Genomic DNA, 23,385 nt, shown 5'->3' with positions numbered 1-23,385 from the left:
GGGTGACAGGAGCTGGTGTTCCTGCCTGGTGTCCCCAGCCCTTGTGCTGAGCCAGCTGGCGCCAGTGGAGATGAATGAGTTTGCTGATGTTTCAGAACTACTCAGGGTAGTCAAATCTAAACCTGTCTGTGAGGAGCTGCAGAAGGACCTCATGGTATCAATGATAAAACAGAAGATAAAACAGCCTCACTGATCTCCAGGCAATGAAGCTCCAAATTAGTTGCACTCGTGGCGTCACCACGAGCAGGACCAGCACCTTGAACTCCCAGAGCTTAGAAATAAACATGATGGGAATGGTCAGAAAAAGGATTAACAAAGCAAAACCCAGATTATGTTGGATGACATCCATGTGCTTGCCCTGTATTGCTCTGTCCTGGATGGCACTCACAGATCTGGTAGAATCCAGCTGGTAAATCCACGGGGAACACACACAAGGCAGGACCAAGGGCTGGAGCTGCAGGAGGAAGAACAGGAGCAGGATGTGGCAGAGGTGTGGAAAACTATGGGATAAAGGAGCAGAAAGAGGGAAAGATGATACCAAACCAAGAGACAGGACACCCATGAAATGGTCAGGAAGCAGGTCTAAGTAAGTCTTACCTGCCTTGGGCAAGAAGCTGCAACTTTTCATGACTTTTCAGGGAAAAGATGTAAAAATGGCTTTTGACACAATGGAAGAGAGTGAGTTTAGGGAGCCTCCTTGCTGTCTTCCCTACACATCATTGCTCCTGACAGAGGAGCAGCTGGAGGGACTGAGCTATGGCAGCACTCCCTGCATTGGAGCCTTCTCAGAGCTGCACCCCACAGGTTTCTCTGGAAGTGCAGAACAGGCTGATGGTAATACAGGGAAAACCCCAAACAGCCCCAGAAGAGACCACAGGAGGTTTGAAACACAAACCTCTGTTTCAGGAAAGTGTGAAAGGAAACATTTAATGTCCTAATATAATCTGTGGGGATGGCTCAGCGTCAGAAACTTGCATCTAAATATTCCCTTCAAAGCTTAGGGAGGCATTTAAATTGGGAATCGGATTGGAAACGTCTCTTGGTATGAGGTTTGTGAAAGCAGAGACCTAAATGACGGGCTCTGCAGGTCTGGTTTTGCTCTGGACCTTCCCAAAGGAAGAGCCAAGAAACAAGGAGGAGTCAGGGAGCAGAATGGAAATATTACAGATGCATCAGAGGCTTGTTTACACTTCAAAGTCAGTTTGGATAATGCAGGGTGTGAGCCAAAAGCACAAAAACTATTCCTATTTAAAATTATTCCAAAGTAGGAGCGCCCTGTTCTGCATCAGCATAATCCACATTTAAATGGATTATGATAAAGGAGAGTAAGGTGCTTTTGTGCTACAATACAGGTTTCCCTGCATGGGGTTATTTAGGATAACTATCCTGAAATAATTCCATTTGCAGACGTCCTCTGGTGCACAGTATCAGAGCAGAGCAAGCGACGCTCCAACACAGGATGAAAGTGTGTGTGTGCACACTGTAATATCCAGGCATGAAATATCATTTCCTAATTTAATCACATTATGCAAACCTGGCTTGGCTGGGGCACTTTGAATATCAAGGAATTCTTAGACACAGCACGGATGAGCAACTCAGACAGGGAATCAGGATCCCTCCAGTAATTACACACCACATCCATGGGCTGGAAAATACTTCCCTCCTCATTTTCCTTTTTGGATACCTGCAAGTCTTTGGAATGTTTTATGAGGAACAGTCTGGTGCCTGAAAGGCCAGGACACCTCCAATGACCTGTGAGTGGGAGCAAGTTGCATGATTTGGATTCGCTTGTTGATTCCACTACAGATGCTCAAGATGAGTAATGGACACATCACATAGGAGGAACTTTGTAAAAGCATCAAGGCTTCCCAAAATTTTGGACACCTTCATTCGTGCAGGCCCACAGAGACACTTCAGAAGAGTCAGGGGTCATGCAAGGCCAATTCTTGTCTGTACTGGAGTCCCCTCCCAGCTCCCTGTCAAACAAGGCCATCCCCTGACATGTCCTCTCCCTCCCCATCCTAAGAGGAAAAAAAACATTTTACACAATTCTAGGCTCAACCCCAATATAAATTCCCACACTGATTACAAATCTCATCGTGGGAAAATACACAGGATTGTGTCAAAGAGCAAAAATAGATCCAGGCTCAGGGTTTCTACGCTTGTTACAGAACACACTGGAATTTCAATTCTAAAGGGGAATGAAACAAAAAAAAAAAAAGAAGAAAACTTTTTCAAATTAATTTTGAATGAATGACAAATCCAGGGAAACCACATACCAATCCTTGGCAAGTGAAAAAGAAAAGGAGAGAAACTCTTCAATCCTCAAGAGTCAGCTGTGCCAAGGGCAAACCAAGGGGAACATGGAGCTGTGGCTGTGCTGCATCATTAACGCCAGGGAGCAGAGGCTGTGTTGGAATTCCACACAGCTTTGGACAGACTAAATAATTACCTTTAAACAGGCACCTTAAAAGCAACAGGGTAATAACAGCTCTCGGTGTGAAACAACCCAATAACCAGAGTTTGCTGACCTGTAGTTAATGCATTCCTTCCTATAGGAGAGTCCATTAAATTCCCAACTTTACATGCAGAATCCAAGGAGCCACATGGTCTGTGAGCAAGGGAAGCTTTTCCTGGTGGTGCAACTGAATCAAAACCACCAACACTGGAAACGTTTTCGAGTCAGGCAGTAAAATAAAGGTTATTTGTGAGGGTAACGTGATGCTCCTGAGATTATTGGTGTAGACCCTGCTCTCCCTGTCCAGGTGCAGGACGTGGAGCCTTCATTATCCAAACAGAGCTGGCAGAGAGAGTCTGACCCAGCCATCACCCAGAATGTGGCCATGCTGAGCCACAAGTTATTACTTTGGTCTTCCCACCTCAGCTCCTTCATATGGAAAAGAATTCCCACTGTGGCCACCTGAGCATTTCCAATAGGATACCATAATAATTCCAGACATTGAACATCCACCCAAGCTTCGTCCCCATGATTGTGGTGCTGAGGCATCCCAGAACTTTTCCAAAGCAGGAAAAAATTATAGCAGTGAAGTTCTGGATGGTTCCTTTGCATGTTTTTTATCCTGACACCTTCAGATTCTTCTAATCTGATTATTTTCAGCAGAGAAAAGGCTAAAATCTCTGAGATCCAGGAGGATTTCTCATCAGGATGGTTTTTTTTTAGTAGCAAAGATTATAGCCAAAGAAAATGTTAAATGGAGACAACTCAGCTCTTTCTGGGGTGTGAAATGAGTTCAGAGAAAGATCAATTTATTGTTCCAAGCCAAGAAGTTCTGCAGCACCTCGAGATGTGTCTGGATGCTGCAGCTTCTCACCTGACAATGGCTCTGGTGTGCAGAAGTGCCTCAAATTATTCTTGAGTTTTTCCACTGTTTAGAGCCTTAAATTCACCAAAAAATTACCAAGAGGCACCATTTTCTTGGCATAACTGAATGATTTGCACCACAACTGGTCTATCATCTTCCTCTGGCCCAAAATTCCACATGTTCTCTGTGATTCTAATTATTATCTCACAGAGCAGAGAAGTTTCAGATAATTCTGCAATGGCATCTTGGATTTCTTTATCCTCAAACACGTGCAATAACTAAATCACGTTCTTCCCACTGGACACTCAAGGTATTCCAGTCAAACTTTTCCTCTGTCACAGACCTGATCAAAGTGGATCCATGGATTCTTTTACTGGGTGAGATTCAGAACATCAGTGGCTGAAATGCCAAGTGCCTTTATTTGGGAGTTATGAGAGTTTCACCATGTGTTGAAGACCTCATTGGCAGCTACATGGAATTCTGACCAGATTCCTGTGCAGATTGGATCTTCCAGGGATGTTGCTTTTCCAGAGACATTTTTTTTCTCAGCTTGCAGCAAATATTTTCAAAAAAAGGAGCATTTCCTATGAAAACATTTTATGTAATCCAAATATCTGTCCCTGTTTCAGGAGGGTTACATTTATATTCCCACAGTACCTTGTTGTGCCATCAAACATCAAATCCTCATTGTATTAGACCCTGTGCTGAAATGCTTCATCTGTAAATTTTTATTTTAGTAGATAAGTTAACATAGGAAGCAGTTACCTGCACCTCACTGAAAACAAATGTGACATAAAGAGCTGAAGGGATGTGGGGAGTTTAGGAAACGGTTGGGATTTAAACATAGATAAATCAACTCAACCACTATAATTACAAAAAAAAAAAAAAAATCACCAAAATTCATTTCAACAGTCTGTTTCAAAGATATAATCTGTATGCTTATAATTTTATTTCAAATTATAAAAAATTCTCTCCTTTAAGAATCTCTGTTCAACTTCACTACCTGCAAAAGCATTCCAGCAGGGAGGCAGGACACAGAGGATGCAGGCACTGCTGAGGAGGAGGAGGAAGCTGGTGGAAAGGCCAGTTTGCTCAGTTTGGACCATGAAAACAACCTTTCTTACACCCTCTTGGTAATGTGCTCCTGTTTTGCCTCTTAAATGGACCCTGGCACCACAGGGAATTATTTCAGCCCAGGCCTCCCACTCCTGACACACTTTCATTTCATTTCCTCTCCCAGCCCTGTCATATGGCAGCAGCACATGATTATTTATTACAGATTATGGCTTTTGGAGTTTCCTGCTAATTTGGTCATCACAGGGATCCTCCAGGAGCACAGAGTAATCACCATGAGAGATGAGATCAGTCCTGTAGCACAGACAGCCCTGACTCGACCCTGTTCAGGTTCTCTTTGTGAGGAAGATGGGGTTTGGCATAAAACTTCTCCAAAAAAACTTCTTCAAAGTTCTCCAGAGGCAAAACAGGCACAGGGCATCCACAGCCCATCCCTGCCTCTTCAGGGCACTGGGCAAAGGGGAGGTTTCAGACAAACTTTTCCTTCCCAGGAAAGCAAGGAAGGCCCAAGTGATGGGAAAACTCTATGGATCATCTTTCAGAACATTTGGTACATGGACCATTTAGAGAATACAAAGGTCTTACCTGGTAAATCAGAAAACTTAGATGAAATGCTAAAAAAAATTAAGCAACATTCTTGTCTTAAAGTATTCCTAAAAAAACTGTCAGTGCCTTTGAACCTGCTGAGCCAAGGAGTAATTCAGCAAATCCTGTGAGGAAAAATAGCTCCGTTCAGCTCAGCTTGGGGCAAAAATGTTTTCTATTAATTCCATGTGTTAATAAGCTTTTTCACAGCTTTTGAACATAAAGAACCTTTTGCTTTAGTACCCTGTAAATTTTGGAGCCAACATGGAAACCAAAACCAAAACTGTAACTGTGTGGCTTCACAGCTCCTAAACACATTGGGAGGGGTCAGCCACAAATCCTTTCCTGGTTTATGTGAACATGGAGCTCACACAATCAGCCTTCCCCTGGTTCATCACAGCACAGGCCATCAATCCTGAGGCAAAAACCAACACAGAAACTTTGGAATTATCAGATGTTCCCAAGCAAAACCCCTGGCGTGATGCTCTGGGCAGGTTTCTCATGTGCATTGAGTGAAGGCTGTAAGACAAATTAAATAAAAACCTTGTTTTAATTATTTTCTTCTTGAAAGTGCTCACTAAGAACTATGTGAGTTTAAGGATGATTACAAAAAAGGAAGAAAAGAGAAACAGGTTTGAACTGCATCATTTTAAATCAGAGAAAATAAGGAATACATAAACCTTGGAAGTCTTTTCATATCCCAAACTCAGCCTTGCCCAGTAACAAAAATTTCAAAGATACCAGCAACTGCTGTCCAAAAAAAAAAAAAAAAGCAAAACCACCAAACGAGCTGACAGCTTTGGAAATGTTTTCCTAATTCCCATGTCAGAGTCTGGCTATGTACTTGAAAGTTTCTGATTCCCATATAATCCAAGTGGGGACATTTTAATTCCACAGACAAGTGCATTTTCTGCTCCAGCCAGGCCCATAATGCCACCCTTGAGCCACAGCCCGGGCACACTGCAGGCTTGTTGGGAGGGAGCAAATAAATGGCTTGTGATATCCCACATTCCAAACCAGCCATTGCAGACTTTTTCACGATTTTTTTCTTCAGCAAATTTTGCTGTGGGATCACAGAAAGTCTTTTGAAAACAGTACCATGTGGTGGTGTCGGGGCTTTTCCTCCCTGGCACAGGTGCTGATAAAATCCTGTGAGCATCCTCACAGCAGTGAATGTCCAGAGCAGCTCTGCAAGGGACAATTGCAATACCCAAAAAACCCAGAAGTTTTACCTTAATTTCACATCCCTGCTTGTCAGTGCTTGGATGAACTAGGACAGAATGGATTCCAGCTGCTCTTTTTGGGTTTTTGGCAAGTCACTGGCTATTTTCCTTTGACAATATAGATAATTATCTGTTTCACAGCACAACTGCCCAACATTTGTGAAAATAAACATCTTCCAAGGAAAGAAACAACCCTGTACACCCCACCTTCCACTGCTGCACAAGGCTCTGGTCCTCCCTCCATGAGTTCTGTGACCACCTTGCAGCTGATGTGCAAGGCAGGAAGAGGACAAACCAGTTTGGGAGAAGGCAGCAGCGTGCGAGATCACTGCCCTCTGCTGAATCCAGAGCTGGGGAGACACACAGGTGTTCCCTACAAACCAAAAACTCAGGAGCAGGGAATGGCACCAGTGAAACATTTGGCAAGAGGAGATCAAGCACCACTGAAGCCTACAGGTGTTTTGGTGGTACAGTAGCAGGATATTGTCAATAATCCCCAAAATACTGACACAAAAAATGATGGAGTTTCCTTTGTCTGCTGTAAATTAACTCGAGGAGATCCACGATTTTCATGTTTGTGCATAAACACGAGAAATATTTAAAAACATCAAGGAACCCTCTAGTAAGCAAAAGATAATTTAACCAAATCAAAACACACCCAACCAAGAAATCACTTCAGAGGATTCAGTGATTAGGTTGGCCCCACCTTGGTGGGGCTGTCTTGGAGTTGATTTATAGATCAAAAATTATACCACTCTTGCTGGCATTCAGCTAGACCCATATTTTGATTTTCTGTCTATAAATTTGATCAGTAGAATTTAGTTTTTCATAAATCTTGCTAACTTTACTGTATTACACAGGGAAAAATACCATCCTGGCAGTTCTGAAACAGATCCTTTTAGACACCCTCTCCCCATGCCCCAACAGCCAAGGGTTTTCTCTGCCTTCCACAGCTGTCTTGAGTTAAACTACATGAATCAGCTTATTGGATAACGACCTAATTGCACATTAGCACAGAAACAAAACACTTAAACTGTCACTTTACATTTTCAAGACAACTAACTTATTTTTTAACATAGTCCTCAGCCAGTCAGAGATCTAAACCAACCAGAGTCAAGGGCATGGAAAATAGACAAGATGTATATTTTAATTCCACCATTTACATTTTGCCTTTTTTTTTTTTTTTAATCTGTTAAAACAACTGATGTCTGTTTAGCTTGATCAGTAAAAATTTCCTGCACTAAATTACTGTTGATGGCTGATAACAACACATGGAAACTCCATGTAAGGTTAAACCCTGAAAGAATTAAAAATGGCTTGAAGGATAAACTTTTTACAAGTAGGATAATTTTTTTTTTTCCTTAAATATATCCAGTGCTTCACAGGTAGCAAATAGAGGCTTTTTCTTCCTTAAATGCCAAGTTATTTAATACAAAAGGAATATTCTGTCCCTGCTTCAGATGGGAAAATGGACTCAACCAAATCCTATGAGCATAATCCCTCATGTCAGCCCTGGCATGGGCTAATGCCTCTTGGAGAAGCCTACTGTCAAAACCAGAGACAAGAGCAAACGAAAACACATCCTTGGGAGAGCTCAGCCTGATTTCTCCCCTCTGCTCTCACATCTTGACTCTGGGAAGTGACAGCTCCATTTGGTGGCAAAGTTTCTGCCAGTGACTGATCAGCACAAACAGAAGTCGAACTCAGGGTGTGCCAAGAATATGCTTTAGGACTGATCATACACACTTTATTTCTATTTGATGATGATGATGATGATTTTTAGGCAGTCTCTCTAATTTCTGCGGAGGACACTCAGGTTTGCACTGAAACCCAGTCCCTGCTTGAGGCTGTTCACCTGCCCAGAACTCGAGCATCTCTTGGTTTAACAGAACAGGGCCGTGGATTTCTTAAAGAAATCCTGGGGAAAGGAACCTGGGAGGCTCCCCCTCACCTGCAGCTCCCCATAAAAGTGAATACAGCAAGGTGGGAGACAGTTTCACCTTCCAGGCATTTCAGTTTTTGATTGATGACCCTGCTTGGCTGTCACTTCACTCAGGATGACTTTTGAGTCACGGAGTCACTTTTAGGCAGCAGAACTGTGCTGGCACTGTTACAAATTTGTGTGAGACCAATTCCACAAGGCAGCTCAGCTCTGACGGCTCCTCTGGGCCAATGCTTCTGGTCACAGGGAGGTCTATCCCAAAACACAGATTTTCTTCCATGGAAAGGTGTAATTAACACCAAGAAAAAGCCCCGTGAGCGCTGCACCTACGCTCACATTCCTCTTCCAGCAAAGCACTCCCAACCCAATGTGGCCTAAGGCAACAGAGAATCTGTAAACTGATCTTGGAGCTCACTCCAAGCTCTGGAGAGATGAGCTGGTGATGATCTGCTCCCCAGGAAAAGACCATCCTTAAACAGGAAACCTAACACGAGAAAAAGGGCCTTGTTAACTCTTTGGGCCCTGAGGCTTTGAGAGTAAAACATATGGTCAGAATTACCAGGCAAGGCAAGGCAGAGCAGCTCACCGTGGCCACAGTGCCCCAGGAACACAGTACCTTGACTACTACATTCATTTCTCATAATATGAACCACAAAAATTAGTACAAAGAAGTATTTTCTTGCAGTGCTCAATTATTTCAGAGATTTCTTATGAAAGAGAGGCCTGTCATGACAAATACAAATGGAAAGGTGAATTCTTTCGAAAAGGGATTCCAGAATTCTAGGCAAAACATGGTTTTCAGATGCTTTAGGGCTAGACTTGAAGCAGGTAAGAAGCCTTCTACTCTTTCATTAATTTAAATATTGATTTTTCAAACAGATTCCATGTAATACCATCAAAAATAAAAATTGGTTTCAGAATTTGAGTATCTGCACTGTAGACATTTTAAAAAATAAATTATGCAGCAGACGGATCACACTTTTCCTTAAAAAGTATGAATTCCTGGAAAGTCCTCAAAAAATCTCCTTTGTTAGAGGCTACAATCCAATCTCATCATGGGCCAGTTCTTTTGTTCCTGGGTTGGGATCAAGGGCTGTATTTATTCATTCCTCGAGGTTGCCGCTCCATTGGCTTCGGATGCAACCCCTTGGATCTTCCTTTCCATGGGGGATTCAGATCCTGGGCCCTGCCCTTGGGCAAAACATATGTTCCACTCCAACCTGGATCCAACCAGAGAATAATTGTTTTATGTTTATTAATCACCTGCATGCAAATAGGTGCCAATAAAAACTCCAGGCAGATTCTCTGCCAGGCTCACGTCATCCACGAGCTCCACAGCCCAGCTCGGTGTCTGAACAATGAATCCCTCCAATGAAGAGGCATCGCTGCTTTGATATGCAGTGACAAAAATATCACATCAGCTCAGCCACTCTGCAGTGATGAGTTTGAAATGAGACAAGAAACCTGCAAAAACATTCAACATCAGTGGTAAAATAAATTAGAGATGCTGCATTAAGCTAAACAAGTACATTAATGCAACACGAAGGGGTGAGATTTCAGCGGCGGAACGACAACGCTCCGACTCTGCTCGTGTCAAATGTGACCTGCCAAGAGGAAATCATCAGGCTGGGGACTGCTGAGTGTAAAAGTTTAAAATGTTTTCAAGAGATAAAATGAGTTTTAGCAAAATGTTTCAGAGTTCTGTGTCACTGGCCTTAAATAAAAGCCAGTGCAGCCATTACAGCAAAACCAGCTGTAATTAAACTCATTCTGGGAAGAATTAAACTAAAAAGCCTGACGGGACTCCAGGGAAGAATTAGATTTAAGTAAGAGGCAGAGTGAGTTAAGGCACTGGAGCTGCAAATTTCTTCTCTGTCATTAAGCAAGTCTCAGTCTCATCCAGTTCTCATCTCTTCCAAAAGACAGGAATACTTTAAGACTGATAACTTTTTTTGGGGGAAGGAACGAACTTTCTCAAACACACCACTGAGATAAGACCAAAAAGCTTAGACAAATTAACAGTTAAGTCTGTCACTCACCTTTTCCAGCTGAGAACTTGGGTGTTATGCCACAACACAAAACTATCAGCCTGCACACAATCCTGTACACATTTACCCTATTTCAAAGATTCTTTTTCTCAGCTTATTCAAACATAAAATAAGCACCCAGAGCAATTCTAATGCCAATTCAAGTAGGGAAGGAGTCACACCAAATACTGTTCTCAAAAGAATCACTTCTGGGCAGACAACAAGTATCAGCCACATGATAATTATCTGAGGCTGTTCCATGAATGGGGGTTTTATAGGGAAGCAGCATCTTGAGCCTAGATGGATCATCAGGGATTATTCTCAAGGAAACAAAGCTCTAGCTAGCTGAGAGTAATTCAAAGATTTATGAGGAGTGCTGCAGTTTAATTTCTCACTGAACTGCTTTCATGTACTTCTAAATGTAGAGACACGTCAATTAAGAAAAATCACACAGCTGATATATCAGTTTCTATTTAAAATACTATTTAAATTCTATTTAATGTAGTTATGAGCCCACTGCGCCAGCAGAATGCTCTTTCCCAGTAACAGAACCATTGCCAGGTGAGTTAAAAGTGCATTTTAAAATCCATTCTACTTGAAAACCTTTGTATTAATCTAATTCAAGTGAAAAAAAAAAAAAACTCTATCAAAAGCAAATTAGGTCTTTGAAAACCTGATTATTATTTTATACAGCAAAGAGTGGTAACATCTTTGAAAAGAATAAAGTAAATGGTATATGTTTGGCATGGACCACTTGTCTGGGGTTTGCTGAGGTTTAGTGATGAGAGGGATGACAGCACAATGTCATCTAGAAAATACAGTTGTACCACAAATAAGAAATTTGGAGAGCAGTAAAATCCCAGAAGAGGAAAGATAAATAACCTGAATGTGCCCACATGAACTGTAAATCAAGTTTCACCTTCGCTGTGGAACAATTTACTCAAATCCTCTCAGGAAGGATCAGTGGAATAAAAAGATAAAACTGGCTATATAAATGTCAGGCTTTATTCGACTTCCCACTGCAGTACATTACTCGTGTGCTTCAAATGAATAGAAAAAAACAAAAAAAGAAGAGAAAACAAAACCAGAAGACTGCTGAAGAAAGATCTCAGGGGTTAGGACTCCACTTTGGCAAGGGGTATATTGTCCACCTCGTGGATGCCCTCCTTGTCAATGAACCGGGCGTTGAAGGAGGTCAGGTTGAGGATGAAACGTTTCTGAAGCTGTTCAGCAAAGACAAAAAGACAGAAGAAATGAGGTTGACTCAAAGTTTAAATAAAAGAGGAGAACATACTTTAAATTTCCATCTTGGTTCTAGTGGCCTGAAATATTATGAACTACACTGGGTTTTTTCACTGCTCAGGAGTGAATTAGTGGGAATTAGTTGTAAGATGTTGCACATTAGACAAGCCCCAGGTAGAGATGTAAAACAGCCAGGCCTGTTAACAAGGAAGACATTTAAGCAGGAAAACTAGAGTGGGCTAAAATTTTGGACACAGAGTGTACATATCACAAAGATACTTCAAACAGGACCTTTTCAGAGCACTTCTTGATGTCACATTCAAATCAATCTCTTAAAGACAAGGATAAAGATTACTTTCCTACAATAAAAGCCTTGGTGTCTGAAATGTCTGGAGTCTACTGTTTAAAATCGGTCATGAACTTTAAAGTCAATGCTTTACCTCAGTTTCACTTCACAAGCTGGAAAAGAATCATTTAAGAACTTCTGAGAGTTCTTAAGTGTAACATAAGAGACAAGGATGCTGCAGTATGTTCAGAAGAAACATAAGAGGAAAAAGTCTGGATCAATATTATGCTAAGCACGCAAAAAGCAGAAGGAAAGCAAAGTGATTAAGCTCCAAGTTTACGTTCTGGAGGATGTGAACCGTGCAAAGGCAACGCAACTGCCCGTAAATCCTTTTCCTCAGTAGCTATTCCACATCTGGCCAGTGCCTTTATTACCCTTCTGGCAAAGGCAGCAAGAAATGCGACAAGAGGAACAGGAAAGTATCAGGGAATGAATGCAAACAAACATTCCTTTCTCAGGAGCATCAGGGCCTGAGTTCAGTGACTCACCTCCTCTAGACATTTTTTTAAGAGCTCCACAGCTTCCTCACGTGTGATACCTGAAAGGGAAAACATCCACAGATTGATTTCATTTAGAGGCCATCTCTCTCCACAGAAACTTTTATTAAATTTAAACAACTTTTCAGCTGAGCACCAAAACCTCTCCTTCCCAGCTCACAGAAAACACTTTCCAGATGTCCCGAGGACGCCCTGCACCGCAGCGCTCACGCCGCAACAAGCCATTGAGAATCGATTTGTTACAGGGAATGGGAAGCATGACGGAATTCTGCCTCCCATGGCCAGGGCCTGGCTCAGAGAAGCTCAGCCACCTCCCTTCTCTTACAGTTTATTGCAGCTCTAAATCAGCTCCAGCTGCCCTGACCGGCTGCAAGTCCAGGGCAGGAGGTGGAGATGGGTTTAGTGAGATGTTCCTGCTGGGTATGAGCTCAATAAAGGGCAAGGCACGTGTGGGATGCTCCTGCTATTCTCACACTTCAGGATAAAATCCAGCACTCTATAGGGGTGACAAGCCATGACAATGAAGTTCATTATTTTCCTCTGTTCCACAAGGAATGGTGAAAATGGAACAATAGATTGTTTAAGGGACATGACTAGAAAACAAACGGGGTCTGTGGGTCTAAAACTTCTTTCTAGGCTTTGTTCCAGACCTGCATCCACTGCTCAGGCAAGTTAAATGAAAATGATCAGTTTACAGCTACATTTCTTGAAGGAGGTAGATGAAAGGATTTCTAATCTCAGAGCAGAGATAATAACTCAAACTCAGCTTTGCACACAGGAGTCAAATAGTTTGTAGCTAAAGCCAAAGATGTCAGATTAACAATATTCTGTGCTTTGCACGTTTCCTTATCTGCACAGTGGGGATGGGGCCATGTTTATTCCTTGGCAGTGGATTATGATTCTAAAACTGAAAGTTTAGACAGGTACAAACATGTACAAGAGTTGTGATGAGCAGCTGCCAAGTGCACAGAACTGTGAATCAGTCTAAAACCTTTGTTGTCCAGAGAAGCTGTGGCTGCCCCATCCCTGAAAGTGTCCATGGCCAGGTTAGTGGAAGGTGTCCCTGCCCATGGCAGGAGTGAAATGAGATGAGCTTTAAGGTTCCTGCCAAACCAAACCATTCCACACTCTGTGATTCATCACTGACACTTCACAGTGCTGGAGATGATCTTGCTAGGAATATCTTTTCACTTGAATGTTTTTAATTTATCATACACAAAACCAATCCAAGATATGGAGCAATAGGATCGGGGACTGGCCTTTGAATATTGATACTCTGGGAAAATGTACATGTCAGAGCCAAGAGACAAGCAAGAAGATAAAGCTGTCAAACTGTTGACAAAAGCAGAGTACCAGCTCCCAATGGTCCAGAAAAGTATAATCATGTTTTAGAATAACTGAAACATCCTTTAGTCCCAGTCTGTTATGCTGCAAACAGGAAAAAAATTAAAGAGTTGACTAGTTTTCCGTTACCATGCTAGTGAAACCAAAGGCAACCTTTTGAGCTCTACTTACCTAACAAAAAGTCAAGTTCCAATCTGCTGCACCACAGCAATGCCACCTGATTCAGCAAATGTCAGTCTCACTAGTTAATAAACTGAAGCAGGAGAATTTCCCTGTCCAGTGGCTCCACTCACCTGGCTTGTAATAGCGGTCAAGGATGCTGAGGGTAAGGAATGCTCCATATCCATGTGCTGCAAAAGGAGCCTTAGCCAGAGCTGCCAGGTAATCCATGTAGTACAGGGCAGGGCCCTCGTGGTCATCATAGCCAGCTAGGAGAAGGTTCACATGGTAAGGGGTCTGCCAAGAGAAAGGATGTTTTTGTTAGAGGGCTCACACCAAATCTTGGAATCCTGATTCCCCGTGCACCAGGGAACAGCAGCAGAGCTGATTACCCAATTCTTTATCATAAAATAGTTACACCAGTCCTGTCTGCAGCACATCGTGGGTCTCAAGCTAAAACAGATCAGGTCTTCTGGTAACATGGAGTGCACAAGCAAATAAAAACATAGAACTCTTATTCTCTTGAAGATCACTGTGTTCGGGGTTTTCCTTACAGCTTTCACACCACACCCAAACTTTAAAGCAGTTTTCACACCAGGTTCTTTCATCTCAATATAAAACTTGTGGATTTTTACTGCTGCCACGTGAGCACAACGTGAACATTTTGCAGTTTCTAAGAAGTCTTTGTTCATTTAACCTGCTCTTTGCTCTCTTCCCAATCCCCCTCCCAGTGAGCACGGCCCGTCTCAGCATGTATGAAAGCTCTCACACAGTGCACTTACACACAGTGTCCTGTTCACTGGCAATTTGGTTTTTATTGCATGTACCAAGTTTAATCTTTAATGTTTGGCAGTTTACTCCACGTTCTGGGTTTAGTGTTCCACCATCATGAATAAATCAGACATCTCTTCTTCTCCTACATCTCCTTCCAAGATCTGTGCTTTGTAAGGCCACGAAACACACGTGCACTGTGTTATTTTTAAATGTAGGATCAGAAAAAATTTGGGCATTGTATGTATTTTTAAAAGCAGCTTTTATATACTTCCAGTATTTCCATATCTACACAATGTTTCTTATTAAATTAATTGTACTAACAGGATATCTCCAAACTGCTGGAAAGCCTGGATCAAAAAAGCAACAAAATAAGAAAAAAATATGATGATGCAACTACCAGATTTAAAAAGCAAACAAAATTTCACCCTAAAGCCAAAACATTAACTGCATCATAGGAAAAGTTCATTTTGATACTCAATACAGTAAATTTCCACTCACACACACACACAAAAAATCACACGCCACTATATTTTTACTTTCAGACAGTATGAAAGAATAAAGCAGGCTACAGTTATATATAAAACATCACTTTAAATTGTGTGATTTAATCTTCAAAGCATCCAAGGATATTTGGAAAGAAGTTACCATGCAGCTGTATTGGTTTAATTAGGCTGTGTTTCATCATTTATTTATTCTGAAACATCACACAAGTTGATATTTAAGAGCCATGACACAAGATCACTCAAATTATTGTGTGACTTGGAATTACCAACATTGGCATATGCGAGATACTCAACCATAAATAAATGGTGTTATACAGACTTAAACCCATCTGTAAACTGATTTTCAGTTTTAAGTTCTCCTGCTAATGGTCTCTGAGACTTCCTAAAACTCAAATGTAAATAATTATCGCCCATGCCTTATTATCCTAGAAAGGCATGATTTAAACATTAGCAAATATACATAATCTATTTACTACTTCCATGATTATAAATGAAATTTGCAGCGTAACACCTCGATGCTGGGACTGGAATTTCTTGTACATCCCAACTCTCTTGTCCATTCCAAAGCCAGCCTTTCTTGACTTCTCTAACTCGGTCCATGCCAACAATTCTCAACTCTTTACAAGGCTGATATGGTTAAAGGGCCATTAAATGAGTGATGACTGACCCTCCAGGACATTATTTTTAACCCAAACTTCCCTTCCTACAGAAGCACCATTTCTCATCCCAAGTAGTTTTGCACTTGGTGCTGTTTGATTTAAAATAACGACAGCAATTAGGAGATGTGTGAAATTGTTCAGAATTTACAGCTGAAGAGCACAGTTGTGCTAAACAGCCCAGCCCCAGCTGGGTGGTGACACAGCCCTGTGACATCTGGCGGAAGCCAAAGTCACAGCGAGGGGGGAAAGGTGGGAGCAAGGAAGCTTCCTGCCAAGTGTGGACATGGGGAGAGGAGCTGAAAGCTGCCTTTGGAATGCAGCCAGACCCTCTCACCTATAATTAAACAGCATCACAACCAGAGACTGAACTTCATCACCTTTGGAGGGCAGGGGGTTGTTTTTCCTAGTCACACACACAAGCTCAGCAGTGAGTTCGATGCACTAAACCCTGCGCTGGATTCAGCAGGTGAACCAGGTGAAGTGTTAGAATAGGTAACAACAGAATCCTGGAATGGTTTGGGTTGAAAGGGACCTTAAAGCTCAGCCCATTCCACCCCCTGCCATGGGCAGGGACACCTTCCATTATCCCAGGTTGTTCCAAGCCCTGTCCAGCCTGGCCTTGGACACTTCCAGGGATCCAGAGGCAGCCACAGCTTCTCTGGGCACCCTGTGCCAGAGCCTCCCCACCCTCACAGGGAACAATTTTTTCCCAATATCCAATCTAACCCTGCTCTCAAGGCCATTCACCCTTGTCCTGTCACTACACACGACAGCACCACTCACCTCCAGAAAGCCAAAGCACCTTCCAGGTTTGCCTCAATTGCAATATATAAACAGAAATCACAAAGATTCTTTTCAGATCCTGCTTTGAAGCAGAAATCTCGTGTTTTAAAAAGAGAAATGTCATGAAAAACCACATGGTGACTATCAAGGAGAAGCAAAGGCAACAGTGATGTAATGGCCTTAAGATACAAACCCAGTGTCCTCATACTTGATACTCTTCACCAGAAGAACAATTTCAAGGCATTTATGAGCCATCCCCAAGATATCAAGAACTTGGATTACAGGACTCATAGGAATCCTAAATGAAATCAAACTGGATAACAGGGAGGAACCCAGATGCTGATGAACAATGCTGAACAAGCTCTATTTTAATCTTGGCCAGAACAAGAGTTTAAATACCTGAGAAAGTCCTGCTGCAGTTTAACCTTCCCTTTCATACATCCTCTGGCCTCCTACAACAGCTTCACACAGTGAGTGCCAATAAAGCAACAAACTACCTTTTCCCCACCAAACTTTTTACTTCTCAACTATTTTCCCACTCCTAACAGGAGGTGCTGGCATGTTTTACCTTTTAAATTTTATTTTCATGATCCACATGATTACATTAGTAGCCTCCAGGAATCCCTTACACAGTTTCAATAGATACCAAGCACGAGTGTTAACCCTTCTGGTATCCCATATTTGATGAAAATGTAACAAAATTCACAGGGAAAAAACCCAATTCTGATGGCAAGGCTTGTATTGTCAAATTCTAAATGCCACAAACAAAACATTAAGTGCTACAGTTAAAGAAAGAAGGTTCTGCCTGCAATGTGGAGATCAGTGTAGTGTGACAGCAGTGTCAGAGAGCGCCGCGCGCCCTGGGGCGTTGCCATCTGCACCAGAGCAGTGTTTTGTCTCTGGTAAATAAACACATCTGCCTCTGCCAGTGTCCTCCCCACTCTGCTGCCCATCTGGAGCAGGTGAGCTGGAAGACAGGCGTGGGCTCAGGAAGGAGCACAGCCAAAGGGAGGATCAGGCCCCAAGGGATGTGGTAGAGAGGAAGAAAAAGGTGCCACATCAGTGCCGCCTCCTGATGGGCAGGTTTACCAAAAAAGCTGTTAAAGGTACTTTAAATCATATGTAAGAAATAGCTGCCTCTGCTGAAAGAGGACAGGACATTCAGTCTCATCTGTGCAGGGCAGATGTCCCTGAGATGAGCCATCAGCACCAGGGCAAGGCCCAAACAGCATCACTGCTTCACATCAGCCTTGAGAATTGCACAGGAACACACAGAACATACACAGACCTTCCAAATCACACCTCAACACAAGCTAAAGCAAACAGCATCCCTGCCAACCATCACCTGCCAGCCATGCAGTTGGATGAAGCTGTTTAAACCAGAAAAGTAGTGTGGAATCACAGAATAGCCTGAGTTGGAAGGGGCCCATAAGGGAAAATTGCTACCTGCAGCTGTGTTCTGTGTCAGAAAGGAGAACAATAATCTCTGGCTTTTCCTGTGGATGAGTTCTGGAAAAACTCTCACTTCACATGTGTAGCTCTCAACAATACAGCTCTGAGGTTAACACTGGCCTTTATTTGTTACTGTAAAACCTGATTTCAGGCCAGAGCAGTGCACTGTAAGAACAGCAACACAATTTAACCCATCCTTTATCTCTGACAGAACTGATCAACTTCAATCTCAACATCTTCTTTCATCCTGTTTTCTTTCATATAGCACATTAACATTCTTCTCAATGAAATGCTTTCTAACCTTGGATCATTAAAGGTTTGTTTGCCCCCTCAAAGCAGCTCTTCATACTTTGAAAAAAATCACCCTGGGAAACATCAATAATTGCAGTTCAGTAACTTGAAAACACAACCCCAACTTGGATGTGGTATTTACCAAAAGCCTCATGCTGCTGTTTACAAAAAGCGCTTGTTTTCCTAAGTACATCAAACAGCTTTTGCTCTATGAAATCATTTTCCAAGAAGATTAAGCGGATTTGGTGCATTTGCATGAAAACTCACAACCTTATCTCGATGTTCAAGAAGTTTAATTCACTTCACGTCTGCAGCCTGTGACAAACTGTTTACTGGGCCCAAGGCTGGAATTTTAACTCCATGGTTGTATCAGTTATTGATAAGTGACGTGATAAGTTTTTAAAATAAGCAAATCAAGTTCTGTTTTACCAAGACATTATTTCAGCAATGTGAACTCCAAGGATCCCAGAATCATTGATGTTGGAGAAGACTTTTAAGATCATTTAGTCCAACCTGTGACCCATCAACCCCTTGTTACCCAGACCAGAGCACTGAGTCATTCCTTGACCCCACTACATCCCTGAGCAGCCAGTTCCAAATTCATCATTAAAGACAGCAGCTTCCACCTTTTTCAGACTCCATTATTTGAGGATGGAAACATTCCCTGGAAGCCTCTGCCAAAACCTCTCAGCTGTTACTCACCCGACTCCGCAGATAGTCTGCGAGGTTTCGCCGGGTGAAGTTTGCAGCTGCAGTGGGAGACAATTCATAACCTGCAGAAGAAATGGGACTATTTATTTGGGATGTAATGTAATATTTATTTGGTAACAGCCCAAAATCATTCATGTTTCACCTCTCATCTTCCCATTCCTGTTTTGAAATAACAAAATGTTCTTTAGTGACAAATTGTAGTGCCTTTTGTCTAATTCTGGTTTATTCTGAGAGCTACAAGCATAAAAAGGGCCCTCAGAGTTTGGGTAGTTCACATCTCTATGGACCACAGAAACACATGGCTTCAAAAACTTAAAATATTAAGGACATGTAGCTTGACTATTTGTCCAATGTATCAGAAGAACTGGTAACAGCATTTTCCACCAACATTCACCTGGAAACCACCCTTAGCTCTGCTCCCACCCCCCAGGGCCTGTCCTGCTTCACTCACCATTTCTCATTTTGTAGAGCTGAACATTTTTCTGGATGTATTCAGCAAACTGCACCGTGTCTCCAGGCTCCCCCACACACAGCAGTAAGATTTTTTCACTCATCTTGAACATTTTGTCATGGTCTAGGCAAAGAAAAATAACACTGAGTGCCGTGGTTGTGATGAAGAATAAATCATTTTGCTAAAAACCTGATGCATCAGGACTTTACAGAAGCAAGAAAGAGATTTTGTTAACTGTATCATGACCTGGAGCACCAGTAAAAAGCCTTTCTGAGCAAACACTGACATTTAGTGTCCCACAGCTGGTGACACAGAACACAAGAGTTGTTAAAGAGAAACAAAACCCTTCAGGAAGGGAGGCATTCCAGAAATATATAGTATTTCCTACCTTAGAAACAAGGTAGGAAAGAATAAAGCTTCATACGAAATATTGTGTTCAAAGCATAAGGTTTTGCTTCCTGGGATCAGGAATAAGAATTTTGCTTAGTGACTATTCAACTTTATTCAAATATTCTGCAACAGAAGCAAATAATTCAATATAAAGCTGAAATATCAACACATTGAGCAAAATCAATCTTAGGAAATCCAGAAACAAATTCAATGTCAAATGATGCCCTTTTCCTCATATCCAGCAGTCCCAGAAACTAGAAGCTTATGTGAATGAAGCTTTTCCAGAAACATTTCTTTTGCTTGTCATTATTTCTGGGAAAAAAGCAAACCAAACAATCAAAGAGAACGAAAATTAAAGTAACAATTATAAATCATAATGAAGCCCACTTATAAACAGGCAATTAAGGAACAGTAATTCATATTTTTAGTTGAAACTGCAATTTAGTTGTAACTACAATTTAAAACGGTTTTAAGTTTGTGCATGTTTGAGGGGATCCACGTTGTTGCAATGAAAAGTGCTGAAGACAATCCTGTGCTCACAGAGTCTCCTCTCACCAGAGCAGGTATCTGGCACTTGGGATATCCCAAACAGAAACTGAGCAGCTGTTGGAATGAAGGGAAAAGCCCTTCTCTCCACTGAGGGCTTGGACAAACCAAGACTCCACCTCTGAGCTTCCCCTCCAGCTCACTTTAAATGGTGCTGAACAATCTGTGCTGCAAGACAGGCACAAAGTGTCACAACCCTCTGAAATGATGTCAAAACTTACCACAGCACTGGAGCTCAGGGAAAGCCACTGACACTGCCCAGCCCTTGCAATCCCAGACTGGTTTGGGCTGGAAAGGAGCTTAAAGCCAATCCTCTTCCATGAGCAGAGACATCTTCCACTATCCCACGTTGCTCCAAGCCCCAAAGTCCAACCTGGCCATGGAGAAGCCACAGCTTCTCTGGGTAACTTGTTCCAGGGCCTCCCCACCCTCACAGGGAATAATTCATTCCCAATATCCCATCTAACCCTGTCCTCTGGCAGTGGGAGGCCATTCCCTCTGTCCTGTCATTCCAGGCCATTGTAAACTGTCTCTCTCCATCCTTCCTGCAGGCCTCCTTCAGGTACTAGAAGGGGCAATTAGGTCACCTCAAAGCTTTTCCAGGCTGAACTCAATTAACAAATAAATATTCTAAATATAGATCTGAAATTTATGGGTTCCCCCTCCCAGCAAAAGGAACTAAATCCTGTGTTCAAAGTACATTTTCCTTAAAGCTTGTGAACAAACGTATTTGGAACCAAGATTAACTTATTTAAAGTGATTAAATTTTAATTTTGTACATACCACCAGCTTTCATAGCCCCTAACACTGCTCCAATTGGCTATCAAAGAGTTGAAGTGAAACATTTGAGGAAAAAGCAGTGCTATAACATTTTTATACATTTCTTTATCCTCATTTGTATGGGCCTATTCTACAACTTTTTTTTTTTAGAAAGGCTACTAAAGCACAGTCTTTAAAACAGAACAAGCTTCAGTCTGGCCACTGCAACAGCTGAAAGAAAAATTGATTTTAGAGATTTCCAGAGACTTGGTGACACCCTAGATGTTTTACCACACAAAGAAACCAAAGCCATGTTTCAGTCTGGCTCCTGCGCCCTGTGCTGTGAATTTCACTGATATTTTTAGTCCCCATAATCCCTTTTCTTCCATGAATTAAGTTTTACCAGCGAATTCGGTACAAGAGCACCTCCTGTCACACATCGTTATCCCTGGGCGGTTTTTCAACACTTCTACATTGCTGTACAGAGCGAGGCTCGGGGTCACAAGCCAACTCTCACCTGAACAGGTAAATTAAGCTGATAAACCAGCACAGAGCGATCATACTCTGTCAGGATTGGGGACTTTACCCGGAGCAAGGGGCGCTTTAAGCCCCACTTTAGCTCCGCGCTCCAGAGGCCGCCCAGCGCTTCCTATAGCGACTACACCTCCCCTGAAAGGCCCAGCAGGGCTCAAACCGAGAATCCTCCTCCCCTGTGAACCTGTGAACAGCCTCCCCTCAGCCCCAGCGGCGGGCCCGCAGCACCCCAACCGCGCACACCGCGGGCCCTGGGACACGCTACCGGGCCAGGGCTCAGCACGGAGCCCCGGCGCCCCTCAGGGTCTCACCGTGCTTCATCTGGATGATGCTGGTGGCCGCCACGGTGTCCGCGGCCACCAGGACATAGTCGGGGCCCTGGATGCCGATCAGGTACTCCATGGCCGTGACACAGCGCGGCCCGGGCACGCCCCGCCGCGCCTGCGCGCCCGCGCGCGCCGATGACGTCACGGCTCGCGAGAGCCGCCGCCCGCGCGAGGCCGGGGAGCCCTGAGGGGAGCGGGGGGGGCGGGAATGTGAGGGGGTCGAGTTCCATCGAGGGGGCGGTTAAAGGGGGAAAGGGACATGGGACACCTCGAATCTGAGGGGGTCGAGTTCCATCATGGGATGGTTAAGGGTGGAAAAGGACGGGGAGGTCTCGAATCTGAGGAGGTCCAGTTCCATTCCTTTGGAATCACGGGGTGGTTAAAGGTGGAAAAGGACAGGGGGACCTCGAATCTGAGGGGGTCCAGTTCCATCGCGGTTTGGTTAAAGGGGGAAAAGGACGGCGGTGCCTCGAATCTGAGGGGGTCCAGTTCCATCCCTTTGGAATCACAGGGTGGTTAAGGATGGAAAAGGACGTGGGGGACCTCAAATCTGAAAGATTCCATGATTCTATGATTAACACGTTTTCTGAGTGCAGCTCCACAAATCCAGCCCACACTGAGGAGAAGAGCCACCAAAACATCCAAAATCTGTGGGTTTGAGGCAGCCCCAGGAGAGAAAACTCAGGATGCTCCAGCATATGGCAAACACCCAGTCATTGGGAGAACCAGACTTAACCTTGGTGTGGTTTAAAAAATACTAAACATGCCAAAAAGCAACAGCAGATTGTCTCCAGCAAACAGTATAAATGTGTGCAAGCAGCAAATTCACCATTTTGACTGTTTTCCAATGGCCTGTAGCTACACTTGTTCAATCGAGTGCTGCTTGTGTAAATCAAATGAGGGTGATTTCTTCTGCTGAAGGATTTTCTGTGTGGATCCAGCTTGAAGTTTTGCATTTTTCCCCTGAAGATCTCCACACATATTCCACATGTACAATCAGCCCTTCTCACTCAGTGTTATTTTTTGAGACCTTTTTAAGGGAAAGTTTATGAAAAATCTGCAACTTGCCATCCTGGTTGATTTTTTTGGGGACCCTGGGGTACAGTTAAGTGTGAAAGTTCTTACTGAATTTTCTTGACAGATTGGATTTCCCTGGAACACATGTGCACCCAGTGCACACTTACTCCTGGGTTGAAGGTCCTCCTCACACAGGTCCATGACACTGGCGAGACAGCTCTGCCAGCAGAAATCAGGAAATGTTTTCTACATTAACGGAAATTTGTCCAGGCTGCAGCATGTCTTAAAATTGAATGTGCTTTTGCCTATTTTATTTTTAAGACAAACACTGCAATTGTGTGTTTTTATGTGTTGTTTGCTCCACGACCTTCATGGGGGATATTCCAAACGCAAAAGCTGTGAGTAGCCTCACAGGCTACTGGCATTC

At 43.0% G+C, this 23,385-nt stretch overlaps 1 protein-coding gene across 1 annotated transcript; it reads right to left on the bottom strand.

Annotated features, from left to right (window-relative positions):
• Positions 1-10,640: 10,640 nt before the first annotated feature.
• On the bottom strand, positions 10,641-22,051 carry PSMB2 (proteasome 20S subunit beta 2). Its single transcript, XM_083879596.1, has 6 exons — positions 21,927-22,051; positions 19,387-19,509; positions 18,927-18,997; positions 13,897-14,059; positions 12,251-12,300; positions 10,641-11,397 (listed from the first exon to the last, which is right to left on the bottom strand). Exons 1-6 carry the CDS (start codon positions 22,015-22,017, stop codon positions 11,290-11,292), a joined length of 606 nt encoding a protein of 201 aa, XP_083735722.1. The 5' UTR covers positions 22,018-22,051; the 3' UTR covers positions 10,641-11,289.
• Positions 22,052-23,385: the final 1,334 nt, after the last annotated feature.

The sequence above is a fragment of the Zosterops lateralis genome (genome assembly GCF_965231275.1).
Source record: "Zosterops lateralis genome assembly, chromosome: 28".
Taxonomy (NCBI): domain Eukaryota; kingdom Metazoa; phylum Chordata; class Aves; order Passeriformes; family Zosteropidae; genus Zosterops; species Zosterops lateralis.
Note: the sequence above shows the minus strand (reverse complement) of the source record. Positions and strands in the feature narration are given on the sequence as shown.